The 18,754-nt window shown below is 33.9% G+C and overlaps 1 protein-coding gene across 1 annotated transcript; it reads right to left on the bottom strand.

Annotated features, from left to right (window-relative positions):
• Positions 1 to 590: 590 nt before the first annotated feature.
• Positions 591 to 6,814, bottom strand: LOC132168020 (UMP-CMP kinase 3-like). Its single transcript, XM_059579088.1, has 10 exons — positions 6,583 to 6,814; positions 5,692 to 5,754; positions 5,418 to 5,469; positions 4,019 to 4,136; positions 3,211 to 3,367; positions 2,952 to 3,032; positions 2,710 to 2,817; positions 2,544 to 2,615; positions 1,521 to 1,573; positions 591 to 758 (listed from the first exon to the last, which is right to left on the bottom strand). The coding sequence occupies exons 2-9, from the start codon at positions 5,719 to 5,721 to the stop codon at positions 1,565 to 1,567; spliced, it is 627 nt and encodes a 208-aa protein (XP_059435071.1). The 5' UTR covers positions 5,722 to 5,754; positions 6,583 to 6,814; the 3' UTR covers positions 591 to 758; positions 1,521 to 1,564.
• Positions 6,815 to 18,754: the final 11,940 nt, after the last annotated feature.

The following is an 18,754-nucleotide window of genomic DNA, read 5'->3' as shown; positions in this document are numbered from 1 at the left end:
TAATAATGGTTTTTTTTTTAAAAAAAAAAATTATGTGTTCGGCTCGTGTGAAAAATGGTTAAATATTTTTTATATTTTCAAGAGAATAGCCTTCGGAGATGAAATTAAAATTCAGTGTAATTGTATGCGCATATTGCTTGCAATTTAAATAGGCAATTGCGAGAGGAACTTTGTAAGCCCACCTACCCGGGCAGGTGTTTAGGCAAATCTAAGACCTGCTCGGTCAATTATGTCTTGTAAGAGACCTTCTCACAATTGTCTGCCTAGAGTGTGAGAGAACAACTACAAATGAGAAGCAAAAGTAATTTTATGCCTTGTGAAGATTATTTTCCCTGGTCAACTATAAATATTTTAAGATTCACCAATAGTTTATGCCGTACCAAACATTCAAAAATAAGAAGAAAAAAATTTCCAAATAATATGGAGCTTTCCCTTCAATATTTTAGTGAATTCAATGGATGAAAGGGGAGCCCTTCCCTTTATGGTCTAGCCTGCTGTCTTTTGATCCAATAGAGAAAACAACCAGTATGGTTATACTCCTTGCCATGAGCGACCCAAAAAAGGAGAAAAGAGGAAAAGATGGTCGGACAATCGATAAAGGAGCCTTATTGCTGTTACCATATTATTAATAATGATATTAAAAATACAATCACAATAGTAAAGATATAGAGGTACTACAATCTTCTGTAATAAGGAATTAATGGGAGGCAATAACATCCCTAATAGAATACAATCATACGCAGCCAACAATCCATAACCTGAAACAAGAATAACGATATAAATATGTGATCAGCAAGCTGCAGCATTTAGTGGTACAATTTGTTCATTCATATCAAATGTCAAGAACCTGTGTGTGTACAATTTGTTAATTCATATCAAAATGGCAGCTGACCAAAATACCCCTTATCGATACTATGTACCATAATTCTACTAAAGAACTATGAATTACTTTTCCAGCATCGATAGATTTCCAAGTAAGTTGGTCATACTACAATCTTCAATCACTACACTTCACAGGATTGAACCCACTGCTGAAAGGCATTAAAAACAACTTCAAACACAACTACTTTCACATTTATGTCATATTAAAACTCTTTTTTAACCAATAAGCGAAAAGCACCATCTAAAAAGTTTTATCAAACGAACCTATTCACTCTAGTTCACAAGAACCATAGATGTCAAAAAAAAAAATTGGATGAGAAAAAAAAAAAGTCGTTGATTTCAGGGTGAAGAATAGCAAATTTTTAATCATGATCTACCTAGAAGAAGATGACCATTATCAGAATGGATGCTAAAATGTTTTCTTAATCATAGATTATTTCAAAATTGCCTTCAAAGCATGATCAACTTATAATTTCAGTGGCGTGTCTCGGTTCAGATTCTTAGTATTAAACAGAAAATGAACTAAAAAGGCACGTAACTAACCGAGTTCAACCTTTGAAGTGACCTCAGAATGCAAAAACAATGTTATCCAAAAACAAAAATATAGAATTCTTAAAAGTCCAAGATCAAATTTTTACCTCAATAGATATAATGTCTGAAATTTCAGGTAGATATGCAGTACTCAGTCAGCCTGCAAACAAGACACCACATCAATGACAGGAAACAATACACCTGAACGGCTGCATATTGTTCTTCAATTAAAAAAGAAAGTTAAAAGTTTCAAATTTCTTTTTTTTTCTGCAATTCTCGCAGTGTTAAACCGCAATATGCTGCGTTATTGTACTTTGAGTACCTAGTCGTTGTCCTATACATGGAGTACAAGACAATAGTGTTGTGGCTTGGACAAAAGGCTAAGTCAAGAATTGCAAAATAAAAATAGAACTTGGAGAGACATGTTCTCCATAAATTACTGATATATTCAACTTAATTTTTGAGCATTCACAATCCAGTTATTTCAATTAGATATGTTAAATCCAAATTGTCCTGAATAAAAGCCTATTTCTGATTTCTTTTTTTTAGCATGCCAGTAGTACAAAAAAGAGTGATATAACATAAACTTGTTTTTTCACCCAACATATCATGTCTCATGCTTCTCTGAATATTACATACATATGCATGATTATACCCCCTTGCTCATACCAACCATAACTGCTACTGGTACCACAGAAATTAATTTAGTTGTAAAAGAGTAATGCTATAGACTACATTTTATCCCACAGATATTCCACAATGCTGATGTGACAGTCTCAACCAACTCTTAGCTTCTTCTTTTTAACAAGGACTAAACCAAGGGTTGGTTAAGATTGCCAAGTCAGTATTGGAAAATATTTGTGATATAAAAATATAGTTTCTAGCATTACTTTATTAATTGTTAATGTTTTATATGGACTTCGATTTCAGAAACTATAGTAAAGCTAAATTTACATCATATTGGGCATACGTTTCCATAACTATATTTACAAAAGCACACGGATGTAAGTATTGAGACTATACAAGCCCCATTTACAGCACTAATAAACTCTCTTTCCAGATTTTAGTTTCCTTCCAAAACAGAGTCTAAGTAGATTGAACTTCCACAAAGCACATCTATGGTGCTTTACCTTCTCATTTTTAGAGGTGAAAACAGCTTTAACAGACTCAAAAACCTCTTCAATAGGCCTTGCAGCATCAATCTGGGGATGAAGGCACAACATCAGTAGTTGGATGAACATCCAGAAAGATTGACAAAATAAAAATATTGAAGTTGGAACATCAAGAAAAAATTACCTTTCGAACCTTTCCCCTCGAATCATAATGCTCAATCACAGGGAGACTAGACTCCAAGAAAACCTTAAACCGCTTCCTAATTGTTTCAATGTTATCATCTTCCCTTCCCTTCATTATGCAGAAAAAGGATAAGAACAGAATAAAATATTAATATCCAGGGGAAAAAACTCAGGAAAAGATACAATTAGACCAAAGAAGGATATTAACTCCAAGAGATAGAGAGAGAGAAAGACAAAGGTAACCTGGTTCCTACTCAAAAGCCGCCTCTCCATCTCTTCTTCTGAACAATCAAAAAACAAGACAAAAGCTGGCTCGATTTTTGTCTGCATAACACATAACCATCACACATTATGGCACTTAAAAAGAAAGGCATCATGCAATAGTAGTTTCATATAAATATCAACTAAAGAATCTATTCAGAGAGAGCTACTCCAAACAGAGAAAGTCTTCTACAACAAGCAAAATCAAAATAAAGAAGAAAGACTTGTGCAGAGGGCTTACGACATCCTCAAATGCCGCTCGATTTTCCTCATTGCGAGGAAAACCATCAATAAGAAACTTGTCATTACCACATTCCTCGATTGCTCGTTGGAGAAGCTTAATGGTTACCTCTGATGGAACAATCTTTCCTTCTTTAATCATGTTCTGAATCATGGTACTGTAAGACCATATGAGAAACTGTTAAAACTGTTAATTACTATCCTAAAGAGCAGAAAAAAAAAAAAAAAGCAACATTATAGAATATTCGATATCCAAGTCAAAATTCTAAGCAGAACCATACTAAAAATAATAAATAATAATGATAAAGAAAAAAGACATTCGAAGCAGTGCACAAACAGTCATCCAATTGTAATGTCCGCATGCAGCACAAAAGACCTGATGAACCAATGAAGCATGCCCAACAACAAAAAATACTGGTCGATGGAACATAGTGGGCAAAGCCACAACACAAAATTGCAAAAACTATCTTGTTAACATATGAATCATTTCCTAGCAATGAGGATGGCAATAGGTGGATTTGGGAGAGAGAGCTCCTTTCCAACCCCAAACCCCAAGGGAATCATGCAAAAACAATAAACCATTTCCTGACTGATGAGTCACAGCAGTAAACAATTTTGAAAGATGAAGATACAACATTGAAAGACTTCGTGCCTAGATAAATGGTCACTATAAAGCTGGCTCTCTCTTCTTCTTTTTTTATGTATGAAGGTAATCATGCTAAACATACAGTTGCTCGATGGATAATTAGCTGAGGGAATAAAAATCTAATGGGAATAGTTCAATAGATAGTAATTCATATAAATTGTACCCATTTTCAGAACCAGATTTGATTTCTGCCCGGAGAAGATCACCAGCACTGAGATGGGTATAACCAAAGTGTTGAACAATATTTGCACATTGGGTACCCTTTCCACTGCCTGGGCCACCTGGCCAATCAAAAGAATCAAGAAATCGATTTAGAAAGGTCTACAAGAAGTTTGTTACAGAAATAGAAGGAAGACGACTGGCTGGAAACAAAAGAAACAAGGAAAATAAAATAAAAACTTATTGCCTTATTCAAGCTAACACCTTCTTTGAAAGGAACTAATAAGACCGTTCCCTGTGACTTTTTCCATTATTTTAGGAGCCATTGGCAGTAGGAAATGAGAATCACAATTTAAGCTTTGGATCAAAAAAGAGAGTTTTAACAAATCTAATTGATCCAACAGTTGACTAACCACTCTTTCTCAATGAGGAGGTTCATTGTTGAAATGGCCAAATTTCCACTTCAATTATTGCTAGTGTTGAAAAGTAAAGGCCAAACTATTAGAGAAGCATATAGTGTCATTATAAAATGTCAAATCTTAGCATTATGGTCATTTGCAGTTATGGATAAAATCTTAAAAAAAATATACTAAGTCAAAAGTACACAAACTATTTCTTCTTTCAAAATGTAGGAGAATTTCTAGCCAAGAAAGATATTGATTTCCAATGTAAAGCCATCCAAAGCCTCAAAGTTCTGAAGTTCACTAAATTTATATCTAGCCAATAATAGAATGACCTGCATCACCCCTATATGGGGAAGGAGAGGCATCTCAGGATCCAAACTAAATACATTCACAGGCATTAATATAAGACTAAAATGAGTTCTGGCCCAAGAAGCAGTTTCTTCACCAACAAAAATGGAGTGAAGGGTGAGGTTATGGATTTCAAACTCATGGGGGGCTTATGCAATTTACCCAGATAAATAAATATATATAATCAAGATCCTAGTCCAAAATATTCAAGGATCTCCAATGAAAGTGCAATTCTTATTCTCTAGTCATGTTTCATATCATGTAGAAATCATAGTCTAACCATAAATTTAGAACAGAAAGATGACTTAATCAGTCAGAAAGGCTCATGTATCTATTTATTTGATGTTCCAAGAAAAATGCCAGGTCAGGACTTTTATAGTTCTTTTGTGCTTCCAGCACCGTGCTTCTCTAGAAATCTGACCAGGTGAGAAAGTGTTTCTTTTCTTTTCTTTCCTTTTTTTGGGTGAGTGGGGTGTGTGTGTGTGTGTGTGTGTGTGTGTGTGTGGGGGGGGGGGTGTGCACGTTGTTGTGAAAGATTTATTTAAATTTTGAAATACCTAACTGAATATCCAATATACAAGCAGAAACCTTGAAGTCTAAATAAGCTATAGGGAAGATCAATAACTAAAACACTTTGAGCAAGGTGCTGACCTAAGACAAAAACCACTGTAGGCTTCTTTTCAGCTATGCTTCCATTAGCCTCCTGCAGTTGAATAAATGTGTCATATTAAATAATGTATATCCCACTACTAAAAAAGATTTCAGTGTTAAGAGAAGTTCCATGCGGACCAGCTATCTTTTAGCCAATCATAGAAAACTTGTTTGAAGGCACACATAGACCACAGATGTTTCATCAGCACGAGTCTATAACCCAAATTCCAAAAGAAATCCCATAACAGCCAGTAGCTACAAAATCAATGGATACCTTGTTTGCAGCTTCAACAGCAGTTCCCATGAGCACCAACTAAATTGTTTTTGAATATACTATCTGCATAAGCAAATATTGCAGTCAAATAAACAAATACAAAAAATCTAATGTATATTGCTACATAACAGAATTAACTATTAGCTGATCTCAACTTGGTTAAGAAATTTCTATGTTTTTTTTTTTCTTTTTAATATGGCAGTATACAAAAACACACAAATATTTTTGTATGTATTAGTGCACATATGTATCTATATACAAACATATATTCACACATACATGTCTGTATATGTCTATAAATTTATTATGCATGTTAGTTTATATATATATATATATAATTTAATAGTTACATGTGTGCCATGCCAGTCCTAGTGGAGCTACAAAGCTCCATCCAACATCCAAACGCAGTGCAAGAGTTAAATGCAGCCAAGCAGATCAACTAACGTATTGTATCAGATCTATATAAACAAAGGATCTTTTACGTTTGTTCTCTGCCAAAACGACTATATCCAATTAATAACAAGAAATTCACTTTGATCCTCATGATTCATGCATAATTCAGATCTTCCAAATAGCAAAAAGCCAGATCATTCCATTCAAAACCAGCACTCATTAAAATCTCCACAGATCCACCATTCACTAACCACAATGTTCCACTTTTTAGCAACGTAGAAGCAAATAAAGCACACGGCTTGACAATTTTCAAAGTTCCTTACTTTTCCCGCTGTTTTCTCGGAAACCAAACGGGAGCGAAATCAAAAGATCCAATCACAAATGCAAAACCAGAGGAATGCAAGATCAAAAATCCAACCAAAAGAAAGTGCTACACAAATTAACTGAATTTCGCAAAGTTCAAAGAGATCAAAGCCTTAGAGATATTGAAGCTCTTACCGAGAGCGGCCGAACAAGAGAGATCTGAGGGGGAGACACGGTTCAGAATGAGGCCGCGCGCCTTAAATAGAGGCGTTTGGAGCTCAGAACTGATTATCAAAGGAAAGAAAATCTGTGACCGTAATTTGAGCGTTTTGATCGGTGGGGGGTAGATTTGGGAATTTCATGTAAATCATACGCCGTACGCGGTTCGCGACTTTGCGTAATTGTAACGGCTAAAACCCCTCTCAGATCCCGAAGACTTTTGAGTATGTCCTAAGCTAAACTTAGCCGACTTTGACTAGGGTCGTCGGTCGTCCACTAATAATTATACATGGTGTAGCCATCAGGGGGTTCCAAAAAATATCCTCTCCACTTCGCTTCATCTTTTGATTTAAATTAAATTTTCAATATTATTTAATAGTATATATGTAATATATTATTACATCATTTAAAATTTTTAAAAAATGCACTATTATTTGCACTAGTAAATATTATAAAATTTAATTTCGACCATAAAATATCTAATGCCATCCGCAAACAAGTTTCGAGCTCTTTGGTACAGTAAATTTGCCTCTTGTCAGAATCCCTCTTAATATATTCAAAGCAGCATTGATGTAGTGCCAAAGCTGATGTTGCATTAGGGCTGACATGACAGCCTATTTGGATGACATGTGGCGCATGATGTGTGCAGAAAACATGTCAATGCATGGATGACATGTGAAATTAGAGTGGCGGAGTGTGGCCGTGTGGGTGGAGTAGCAAAAAATTATGGCGGAGCATACAGGCATGTGGAGGCTTCAATGGGAGTGTTCTTTGTGGCATTGGTACAAGCGTTTTTGAATCCTTCAATCATGTGGCCACTGACTCAATAAATAGATCGTGGCAGAGTGTGGCTGCATTGATAAAATCTTCGGGCACCGCGTGGCAACTTAGATGGAATTGGTCACGTCGACTCTGGATAGATCGTCTTTACAGGTTTCGATTGGTGTAGTGATCACCGAATCGAAACGATGCTTGGAAGAAAGAGATCTGAATAGGGCAAAACTAATGTAATTGCAAGAGAAACTGATGGGGCCGGGGAGAATGCTGGAAAAATGAATAAGAATAGTGGGTAAGGTGCATGATTTAGAATTTAAATTTTGATACCATGTTAAGAATAAGACTGTATGTTGAATTACCATGAGCCTCTAGATAGAGGCAAGCTAATTTACTCACACATACAAAAACTCATGTGGAATCATAATATTAATATATAACCTAACAAAGGTGTTGGAAGATGTGTCAAGGACTTGGATATGGATTCCAAGTTAATCAACCCAAAACTAAAAATGAATTAGGGAGAAAAGAAACAAGGACAGAAAGCAAGAAAGAAAAAGAATTCAATTCCCTGTAAAAGATCTTTCTGGGGTCGATTCTTCTTGGCTTCCACCCTTATTTATTGTTTGGTAAGATTGGAATATGTGCACTGCATCCTCTTGCAACGGTAGGGAGTTGGTCCACTTTGGATGAACAGAAAGGAACCACAGATGTCAAGTAGAGAGTACTTGGCACTTGGAAATTCTTTTTGCAAGTGAGAGACTACTTTTTGTCCTCCTTTTTCTCATATAAAATCCAGATGAATAATGCAATAATTAAGCCATACATCATCAAACTTCACAGAATTATCAAGTTGGGAATGAGAACAATATTATATATAAGTGGAATATTTTACCTGAAAGAGCAACTTTCTTATCTTAAAGAAAATTATAGTAGCTTTTACCAAATCTTCTTAAACAATGTCCTACCAAGACCTAAAGAAATAAGATTTGGATCCATATTCTTAACCACCTGCTTAACCCTTTTTGTTGTAACCTCTTTAATGAGTGATTCTCTATGTGCATCAAAGATACATGCTTCTTTCTATTTTGCTTGCATCTCAAATTTGTATTTTCCATCCACCCTTAATTAAAATAAAATAAAATAAAATAAAAAACCAGTGTTAAATGGTAGTTTACAGATTCGATATTTTAACTAATTTCTTGCTCATCTCCTTCAATTTTTCGTTAGATTATGCAAATCACATGTTTTTGTATAAAAACTTGGAAAAAATGTAAAATCAGTCTTTGTAATTTATCTGATTTGCAATTAACTCTATGTGGTATCAAAATGAACTCAAAGGTCCCTGATTTATTTCAAAAAAATAATTTAGTCCTTACAGTCAAATTATATTCGCTAACTTAACAGACCCAATAAATTAAATAAAAACACTTGTCATATTTAAATAAGTGTCACACTAATGGAATCTGTTAAATTAGCAGACAGAATTTGATAGTAAGAACTAAGTTTTTTTTTTTTTTTTTGTGTGTGTGTGTGCATACCTTAGGCACTTTTGAGTTCATTTTAATACCATAGAGATTAGGTAAACCAAAGGGAATACTTTTACATTTTTCCCTAAAAACTTTGTTTATACAATTTCTCATGCATGTGCATCAAACGTCATATGGACACATATATGATCATCATGATTTATCAAAGCATGACGTTGTGTTTGTTTTTCAATTAGAATTCAAGAACATGAATTAGAATCACATGTATTGTTCGGACATAGTCTGTAATAGAAATATGGAGATTTATGGTGATATTGCTAAAGAAGGTTTATGTTGAATTTTCTAGTTTTTTGTTTGTTTTTTGTTTGTTTTTTTTTTTTTTGAAGGGAATTTTCTAGTATTTACGGTTTTTCTTGCAGTAGAATAAACTGTATTGATTTAATGCTTAAGCAATAATAAATGCTATTTTAATAAATTAACCCTAGCTAGAAAGGTCTTATTTAATTAATTAAATGGAAAGCTACTTATAGGTCAAGTGGCTTTCTATTTCTCTGTCTCTCTCGCTACACATTTTTCGCACTTACCCCTTGAATCTCCCATGTGCGATACATAATCCCATCCAACTACAAACCAGATTCAAAAAGCCCATTCCATTAGCTGAGGGCAATAAAATAGATCAATTTTGTAAATATTTTGCACATAGAATGCTCGAATTTTTCTAAACTATCATTTAAAAAAAAAAAAAAAAAAACTCTAAAACTACCATTTTGTGACATTTGACCATATATCCATTAGATGTTGACATTAAAATGGACATAAAATGGCATACACGACTTATATGCGCATATTTTAGACTTGAAACACTCAAATTGTTTTGATTTTGAAGAAACAAATAGCAAAGAGAGGGGCCCTCTCTTCCCCCTCTCTAAAATCAAAGAAATCCAGGCATTTAAAGTCTAAAATATGCCCATATAAGTCTTGCATGCCATTTTTTGTTCATTTTAATGCCAACATCTAATGGATGGCCAAATCAAAACCGAAACGGTAGTTTTAGGGCCCAAGTGTTACAAAATGATAGTTTAGGTCAATATGAGAATTTCAAGTCCTCACATGCAAAAAAATTTCATCTATTTGAACACTCTCAACTAACAGAAGGGGCTTTTTTTAATAAAATAATAGTTTGAGAGGGTTATCGTGAAAGTTTAGACAAGTAAGTGGAAAGAGGTGTTATTTTATTTGTGGGGGGGGGGAGGAGTATTTAGGATTATTCTATATCCCGTTGTTAGGATTATGAGCTTCCAAAAATGCTATTATGTACTTAATAAGTAGTTTTTACTAAAAGACATAAACTTATGAAGAGTTCCGATCCAAAAGTCACATTGTACTACTAAATGAAACCCCCCATTTGAAAGGTTGAAAGGGCATGATTCCATCTTAAAAAATGTGAGTATGTACTTAATAAGTAGTTTTTATTAAAAGACATATAAACTTATGAAGAGTTCCGATCCAAAAGTCACATTGTACTACTAAATGAAACCCCCCATTTGAAAGGTTGAAAGGGCATGATTCCATCTTAAAAAATGTGAGTACATAGAGTTATGTGATAATTCCTCTTATTTTTATTATTTTATATTATTAGTGTGATGTCCCACATCATCTGGGTATGGAGATGGAGATGTACTTATATGTATACTTATGCCATTCATGACAACTTTTTGTTTTAAAGTCGTGATGATCATAATTCCATCAAAACTCCGTAGTTAAGCGAGCTTATACAACAGTAGTATCAAGATAGGTGACCTCCTGAGAAGTCTGGTTCGAGGGAGCCAAAAGCAGACAATATTGTGTGTCAATGGGGGTGGAGTGTTACAAATGGTATCAGAGCCATTGCCCAGCTTGAGATGGGGGGGGGGGCGTGCACAAGCCCATGAAGGTCATTAGCAAACACTCGTTGTGACGCCAAGAATAGGCTAATCCCATGAGAGTCATTAGCGGGAATGCTGGGTCCTAAAAGGGGGTGATTGTGACTTTTCACATCGCCTAGGTATGAAAATAGCGATGTGCTTATATATATACTTACACCCAAACAACACGTTTTAAAGTCGTAATGGCCATAATCTCATCAGAATTCTGCAATTAAGCGAGCTTATGCAAGAGTAGTATCAAGATCCATTAGAACTCTGCAATTAAGCGAGCTTATGCGAGTGTAGTATCAGGATGAGTGACCTCCTGGAAAGTCTCATTTGGGAGAATCAAAAGTGGACAATATTGTTTGTCAATGAGATGGGGTATTACAATAAGCATGTTACTTCTTGTAACATTGTTTGAAAATTTCTTCTTTTGATGTTCACATATTATTACCCTTCAAAATAGTTTCTTAAAAAATTCTCATTATCTCTCCTTTGTTTCCCACTTCTTCTTAAAATAGTACTTTTCACATCATTTGAGAAGGATTTTGGGACACCTAGCAGCCCTCTTTCATTTATAGTTCATGCATTTTTTTTTTCTCGATATTATATTTCATAATAATATTATTAAATTATACTTTACTAAGATCGCATTCTACCCATTTGTTTTGAGTAAAATTTTTATTTTTTGTTCAATACAATAGCCTTTTGATTTTTTAGAGATGATTCTTTTATTGGATAGTTGCTCTTGCACCTTTTGTTGAAGATGGAACTAAAGTTATTAAAATGAAATTATTCATGCAACCTTTAAAATATGTGTGTTTATTTAATGCATTGTAGCCCTTCAAATGCTCTTCACATGTTCAAATGACTACCAACCTTTCGAATTTAGTTTGGAACCTCATAATTTAAACAATGGGACTATATTAAAAGAACGCATTTCACTTATGAGCTATCTTACCTTATCAAAAGCTCGTTAGCTTTTAAAAAAAATAATTAAAAAAATTGCCTGCATATATTCTTTTTTATATTTCCAAGGATAGTAATAAATGCCTTTTTTCTCTCAACTATTAATATCTCCTCAAGTAAATGACTATGTTACCCTTTTAATTAACTAGGCCTAAGGATGGATAGAATTTCTTAAATGTGTTTTTGCTCTCCACCATCAATCTCTCTTCAAAGATGTGCCCGGTCAAGCAGAGAATGAGAAGGAACAGTAAAGAAGTAAGAAGAAGAAGGGCCAAGCAGAGAAGAAGAAGAAACGATCAAGAAAGAAGAGGAGCAGGAGTAGGGGCTGGAGAAGGAAGAGGAGGGGCTAAGGGCAAGAGAACCAAAAATTTACCTGTAGAAAAAAAAAAATTCCAAATTTTATTTGTAGGGGCGGGCACCTTTGCCCACCCCTTTAATATCGGCCACTGCTAGCAACCCTTGGGGCGACCAATGGTGGTGGTGATGTCCCCCTTGCCACCCCAAAGGGTTGGGGTGGCTTGGGGCCATCTATGGGTTGGCCGCAAGCCACTTCAACACACTCTGGGGTTGGCTTCCCCCCACCCCAAAAGCAAACAAGTGGTGGCCAAACCACCATTATTTTAGAGTTAAGTTTTGTTAAAGGGCACGTATGGTTTTTCAATGGATAAAATGAGGTTATTTTGGAAAGTTTTTGGTAAAAAATGTCACGTGCAGGCACTTGACCACTTCTTTCATCCAATATAATTGATGATGTTGACAAATGGGTGTTTTTGACACAAAATGATAATTTGGTATATCCAAATGTCACACTGGTCAATTCGTTAAAAACTAAAAACTAGGGGGGAGGGGGGTGGAATGCTAAATTAGCTCTTGGGGTTTAACTCTTCTACAACTAGGGTTTAAAAACTAACAAAGCACTCGCCATAGTAATCCTACCTGACAAATAATTCCCTACAGTTAACTTCCATTTGAAATTCTAACTAAACTCATTAATGTGCCACATCATTACCAATAGAAAATAGACATGTGTCCCATACGATGAGTCACTAGCAAAATGCGATGTTGAATTTGACACGTAAATTTTTACCGCTAACAAATATAAAAATAAAAAATAAAAACAATCAAAAAATAGAAGAAAAAGAAAGTAAGAGTTGTAGGGTGGTCGACTACTCCCAAATTGGACTAAGAGGGTAGCCAAATTTAGGGGTGGCACAATAACCTCCAAGCCTTTTGGGTGGTTCCGCCACCCCTCTGGCTGAATATATGAGTGGTTGAACCACCCCAAGCCTTTGTAAATTGCCGAACCACCCCCAGATTTAACCAAAGGAGGTAGCCAAACAACCCTCAAGGCCATGGAAGTGATTTGACCACTCTCAGATTCAGCCAAAGAAGATGGTTGAACTACCCCAAGGCCTTGGGTGAGGTTCGGCCACCCCTTCTAGCCAATCTTGGGGTGGCCAATGACTCCCCATGTGTTTTCTTTTCTCTTTTTATTTTTTATATTTTTTAAGGCAAAAAATGACAAGCCTGATTGAAGCAAGAAAGCCAAGCTTTTGCCAGAGGATGAGTCTTTCAAGTATTGGTAGCATTCTTTTTTCAAAGTCTAATATGCTAGCGACTCTTCAAGCGGAGTAAACAAAATGAACCCATTTTGGGTCTTGCCAAGAAAGATTTAAATGAGAGTTGAGAAGTTGGCTTTAAACAAGCAACATATTGAGCTATCAACGCAATAAAGCCGTTGCGCATTAGTAACGTGTAATATTTGATTGCTGCATCTGTTTTCTTGCCGTAGTATTTTGATTGCTTGTTAGCTAGGCTATTTTCAATAAGGGGCGCGTTAGCGCTTTACTAATATAGAACGATCTGTTTGAATTTGTGACTTTAAAATGAGCAATTTAAACAATATTTATTTCATAACATGTGATTTGAAAACTCAATTTTTTAAAATGCTAATGCTTTAATCAATCTTTCAATGAAGGCTACCATCTCACTCGATCTAACGTGACATTTTGCCCCTAACTCATCATAGGGACACGTGTATTTTCTATTAGTAATGATATGTCAAATTTTCCATTAGAATTTCAAACAAAAGTTCAATGTAGCAAGTTATTTGTCGGAGTGCTTAGTCAGTTTTTTAAACCCTAGGAAGCTATTTGTCAAAGGATCAAACTCCAAGGAATAATTTAGTATTTTTCCTATAAAAAAAAATTAAAAAAATTAAAAATTAAAAATTAAAAATGAAAAACCTTCAAATCCTGGCAAATAGATATTTACTTGATCCAAAAGTCACTTAAGTGAAAAAGTTATAAGTATTAAACAACACTTATTTGAATCAAATTAGTTTAAAAAATAAATCACTTTCATATAATATATAAAGGCAAAGCCTTAGTCATGGTTTTGGTTATACATCAAAATAAAAAGTTTCTAAAAATAAAAAATAAAAAATAAAAAATAAAAAAAATAAATTTTTGGCTTGCAAATATATTAGAAAACTTATGGTAGCGATGATAGACTTGTTTATCGTTATTCTCCTACAAATACAAGCTAAAGACCTTTCTCACATCTCTTTCCATCCATCTTCGCCTCCAGTCATTCATCCTCATTTCTCAAAACTTGATAATGTTCAAACTAACGACCTTTGCCCTACCTCTTTTTGTCCCTCTCCATTGCCAATCGTGTATCCTCACTCCTCTAAACTTGATTAAGTTGAAAAAACATTGCATACTTGCCTTGCAAAAGAATTTAAAGCTTGTGAAAAATATTTCAAACGGCCACATGTCATCAATCAATTTCAACAATGTCTCAGAGAAGCTGTGGGAATATGCCATAAAGAATTTGGCGTGCTCAACCTTTCTAAAGAGTTTAGATTGTGCAAGGTGGATTGCGAATGGCAAAATTTTCGAGGAGAGATCACGGAAAATGATCTCAGAAAGGCTGCATAATGTTTCTTAGAATGTTATAAAAAGCATTATAAGAATTACTAAGATGTTGTTTATAGCGCATACTCCCTTGCGAAAGCTCTGGTAAGTATTGGGGTTTGTTTCTTGACATTTAAAACAAATAGAATCCTAACCATGAAATGGAAAGGATCTTATTCAATTTCTTGAAATCTATACATATTTTCTAACTTATGAAGTATTTAATAAGTAAATTCAATATTTAAAGTAATGCCAAACAAAACTTTATCATTATCATAGCCATTGATTCTCACTCTCTCTCTCTCTCTCTTTTTACCTAAAAATGTTGTTATAATTTGGTAGTTAATTATCTAGTTTTTTTACGATAAATATGTATGGATTGCCAAGTAATTACCAAATAAAGTAATTTAATTTGAATTAGAGCAGTAAAAATATCATGTTAGTGAATTACAATGATAAAAGTCTTGAATATTGTGAATTACCTTGTATAAGATTTTGAAAAATGAAGTTTTAAGAAAGTAATTATGATCACATAATTCACATCTTTGGTACACTGCTATTTTTTTTTTTTCCCTTATAATTTGTGCATTAAGCATAAGTTTCTCTAATTGGCTCTTCTAATTACATAACTCTTGAAGCTTGGTTTTCCATTTTTTCCACCACTCTATTTATTAAGCTACATTTCTCACATAATGCATATTATAGTTTCAGATTTACAGGGAGGCTTCTCAAGGATTATGCAAGAGCAAAACTCTTGTACAACTTGGTTTGATACGGTTGTGTTTTCGAGTTTTTAAGTTTGACCAGTTTGGACCCAAAATTATGTTAGTTGGGAGTTGAATTATATATGAATTTGTTGATATTGTTTTATGTTTGGAGATTTTAAAGTTAACCACGGGTGTATTAAGGCTTCAAAAATAATATGCTATTTGTCCCTTTCAAAAAAAAAATTGCTATTTGTCTAAAATATTATATGAATAATTGTTATTATTGCTAAATACTATGTTATACATATACATAATATGCTATTTATATGTAATAACATTGTACAAGTATCAACCCCAACCTATACCAACCCAACATGACAAAACCAGGAAACAAAACTAAACTAGAATTTTAGTATCTGTGCCCCAATCACAACAAAGAATCCTATTTCCAGTGGTACATTGAAACTTTCCTTTAAAAATAATAAGCCTTTTAATATCCCAAATAATTCTTTGGATCACTTAATATTCTGTTTTAGGAGAACCCTCATGTCTGATCGAATAATGTTATAAGTCCCTCTTGTATCATTCTTTGTCTCTCAAAGGATGACGTGGCTCTTAAAATCACCATTAAACTTGTGATTGGTCACTATTGAATTTTGATCAAATTGTGAAGTAATTTTACAAGTCGATCACTCTTGTGTCACTCCAAAAATGAGGTGGCTTTTAAGATTATCAGTTGATTAAAATTCAGTAATGATCAATCACAAGCTCAATGGTGATTTTAGAAGCCGCATTATTCTTGGAGTAACACAAAAATAACACAAGAGTGACTTCTAACATTACTTTAAATTATAATTTTAAAAGTCACATCATTTTTAAAGGGCCAGGATACAAAAGTGACAAAAGATAAACTTTTAAAATTACTCAATAAATTCATCGCAATTAACCCATAACCCAAATGGAATTAGGATTTAAGAACACACCTTTAGTTTTGCAGCTCTATCCACCCACTATGTTTGCGACTAATTTTGCAGCAGTCACTAGTCTTAATTACCCTGACTTGGGATGTTTTCAAAGTTGTCATTTATTTTATGGGGAATGAATAAATATGGCCAGAGTTCAATTCACGTGAATGAAATTTTAAGCTGGGAAAACAAGGTTCAAATAATTGAAATCCTGGACACAAACGCTTTGCATGCATGGATTGTACTAATTACAAATTAATTAGTAATTTTCCTAATTTAATCATATGTTCTGAAATATCATTTTCAATTTTTTATATATCCATACAATTCAACTTGAGTTTTCGAACGACCAAAGGAATTGAAGTTCCAAACATTTTGGCAACAATATGCAAATAAATGGTTAAAATATATACACTTGAAAATAATCAAATATGTATTATATTATTATACTTTGAATGTGTTCTCACAACCACTATGGGATGACTTCTTGTCATTGCCAAAGAAGTTTTACAATGAATTTTCTAGTATTTAGTGGCAACTCTTTGCGTCGGAAAGACCATTTTTCTTGTAGTATGATAAACCGTATTGATTTAATTCTTAAGCAATATTAAATGCTATTTTTATAAAATTGCCCCTAGGAAGGTCTTATTTAAATGAAAAATTATTTATAGGTCAAGTGCCCTTCTCTCTCTCTAAAGGCTTGTTTGGGATTACGTTTGAGTGACTTAAAAGTGTTTTTAACAATCAAAAAGTTTATTTGAAGAAACTCGTTTGTTAAAAAAATTAAAAGCGCTTTTAAGGGTTTAAAAAGTCAAAAAATGGCCAAAACGCAGTTTTGACAAAAGCTTAAAAATGAAACTTTTGTCCAAAAGCGTTTTTTGACTTAAAAGCTCTATTTCTCAAACACAATCTCAAACAGGTTCTAAGGAATATACTTAACTCATAAACTGACATTTTTTGCACTTACCCTTTGAATCTACCATTTGTGATATATAATCCCTTCTCAAAAAGCCCATTCCATTAGCTGAGGGCAATAAAATAGATAGAATTTTTAAAATTTTGGGCTTGAAATGCTTTTTTTTTTTTTTTCTTTTTTCTAAACTATGATTTGCTTTAAAAAAAAAAAAAAAAAAAACTCTCAAACTACCATTTTGTGACACTTGATCCTCTCAAAATTCCGTTTTGTTGTGATTTGATTTTGACCCATCCATTAGATGTGGACATTAAAATGGACATAAAATGACATACATGACTTCTATGTGCAAATTTTAGACTTGAAACACCCAAATTGTCTCGATTTTGAAGAAACAAATAGCAAAAGAGAGGGGGCCAAGTGATCAACCACCCCTCAATCCCACCTCTCTTTCTTTTCCTTTTTTCCGTCTAAAATCAGAGCAATTCAGGCATTTCAAGTTTAAAATATGTATATGTAAGTCATGTATGCCATTTTTTGTTCATTTCAATGCCAACATCTAATGGATGGGCCAAATCGCAACGAAAAGGTAGTTTTAGGGGTCATATTTCCAAAAAAAAGTATGATGGGCCAAATCGCAACTAAATTATTTGTCAAAGGATCAAACTCCAAGGAATAATTTAGCATTTTTCCTAATATATATATATTCTTGCAAATAGATATTTACTTAATCCAAAAGTCACTTAAGTGAAAAAAGAGTCATATTTCTAAAAGTCACAACTATTAAACAACACTTAATTGAATCAAATTAGCTTAAAAAATAAATCACTTTCGTATAATATATAAAGGCAAAGCCTTAGTCATGGTTTTGGTTATACATCAAACTTATAAAAAGTTTCTAAAGTGAAAAAAAATCCATGGCTTACAAATGTATTAAAAAACTTATGGTACTGATGATGGACTTGTTTATCCTTATTCTCCTACAAGCACATGCTAAAGACGTAGCTCATATCTCTTTCCATCTATCTTCGCCTCCCGTCATGCATCCTCATTTCTCAAAAATTGATAATGTTCAAACTAACGACCTTTGCCCTACCTCTTTTTGTCCCTCTCCATTGCCCATCATGTATCCTCGCTCCTCTGAACTTGATAAAGTTGAAACAACATTTCATACTTGCCTTGCAAAAGAATTTGAAGCTTGTGAAAAATATTTAAAATCGCCACATCTCAACTATCCATTTAATGAATGTCTTGCTGGAGCTGCGAGAACGTGCCATAAACAATTTGGTGTGGACCTTTCTCTAGAGTGTGCATTGTGCAAGATAGATTGCAACTGGCGAAATTATCGAGGAAAGATGACAGAAAATGATCACAGAAAGATTGCAGAATGTATCTTGGAATGTTATAAAGAGCATTATAAGAATTACTGAGATGCTTTTTTATAGCGCATACCCCCTAGCATAAGCTCCGGTAAGTTTTGAGGCTTGTTTCTTGAAATTTACGAC

The sequence above is a fragment of the Corylus avellana genome, chromosome ca1, assembly GCF_901000735.1.
Source record: "Corylus avellana chromosome ca1, CavTom2PMs-1.0".
In the NCBI taxonomy this organism is placed as follows: Eukaryota; Viridiplantae; Streptophyta; class Magnoliopsida; order Fagales; family Betulaceae; genus Corylus; species Corylus avellana.
The sequence above is the reverse complement of the archived record's forward strand: the minus strand, read 5'-3'. Positions and strand labels throughout refer to the sequence as shown.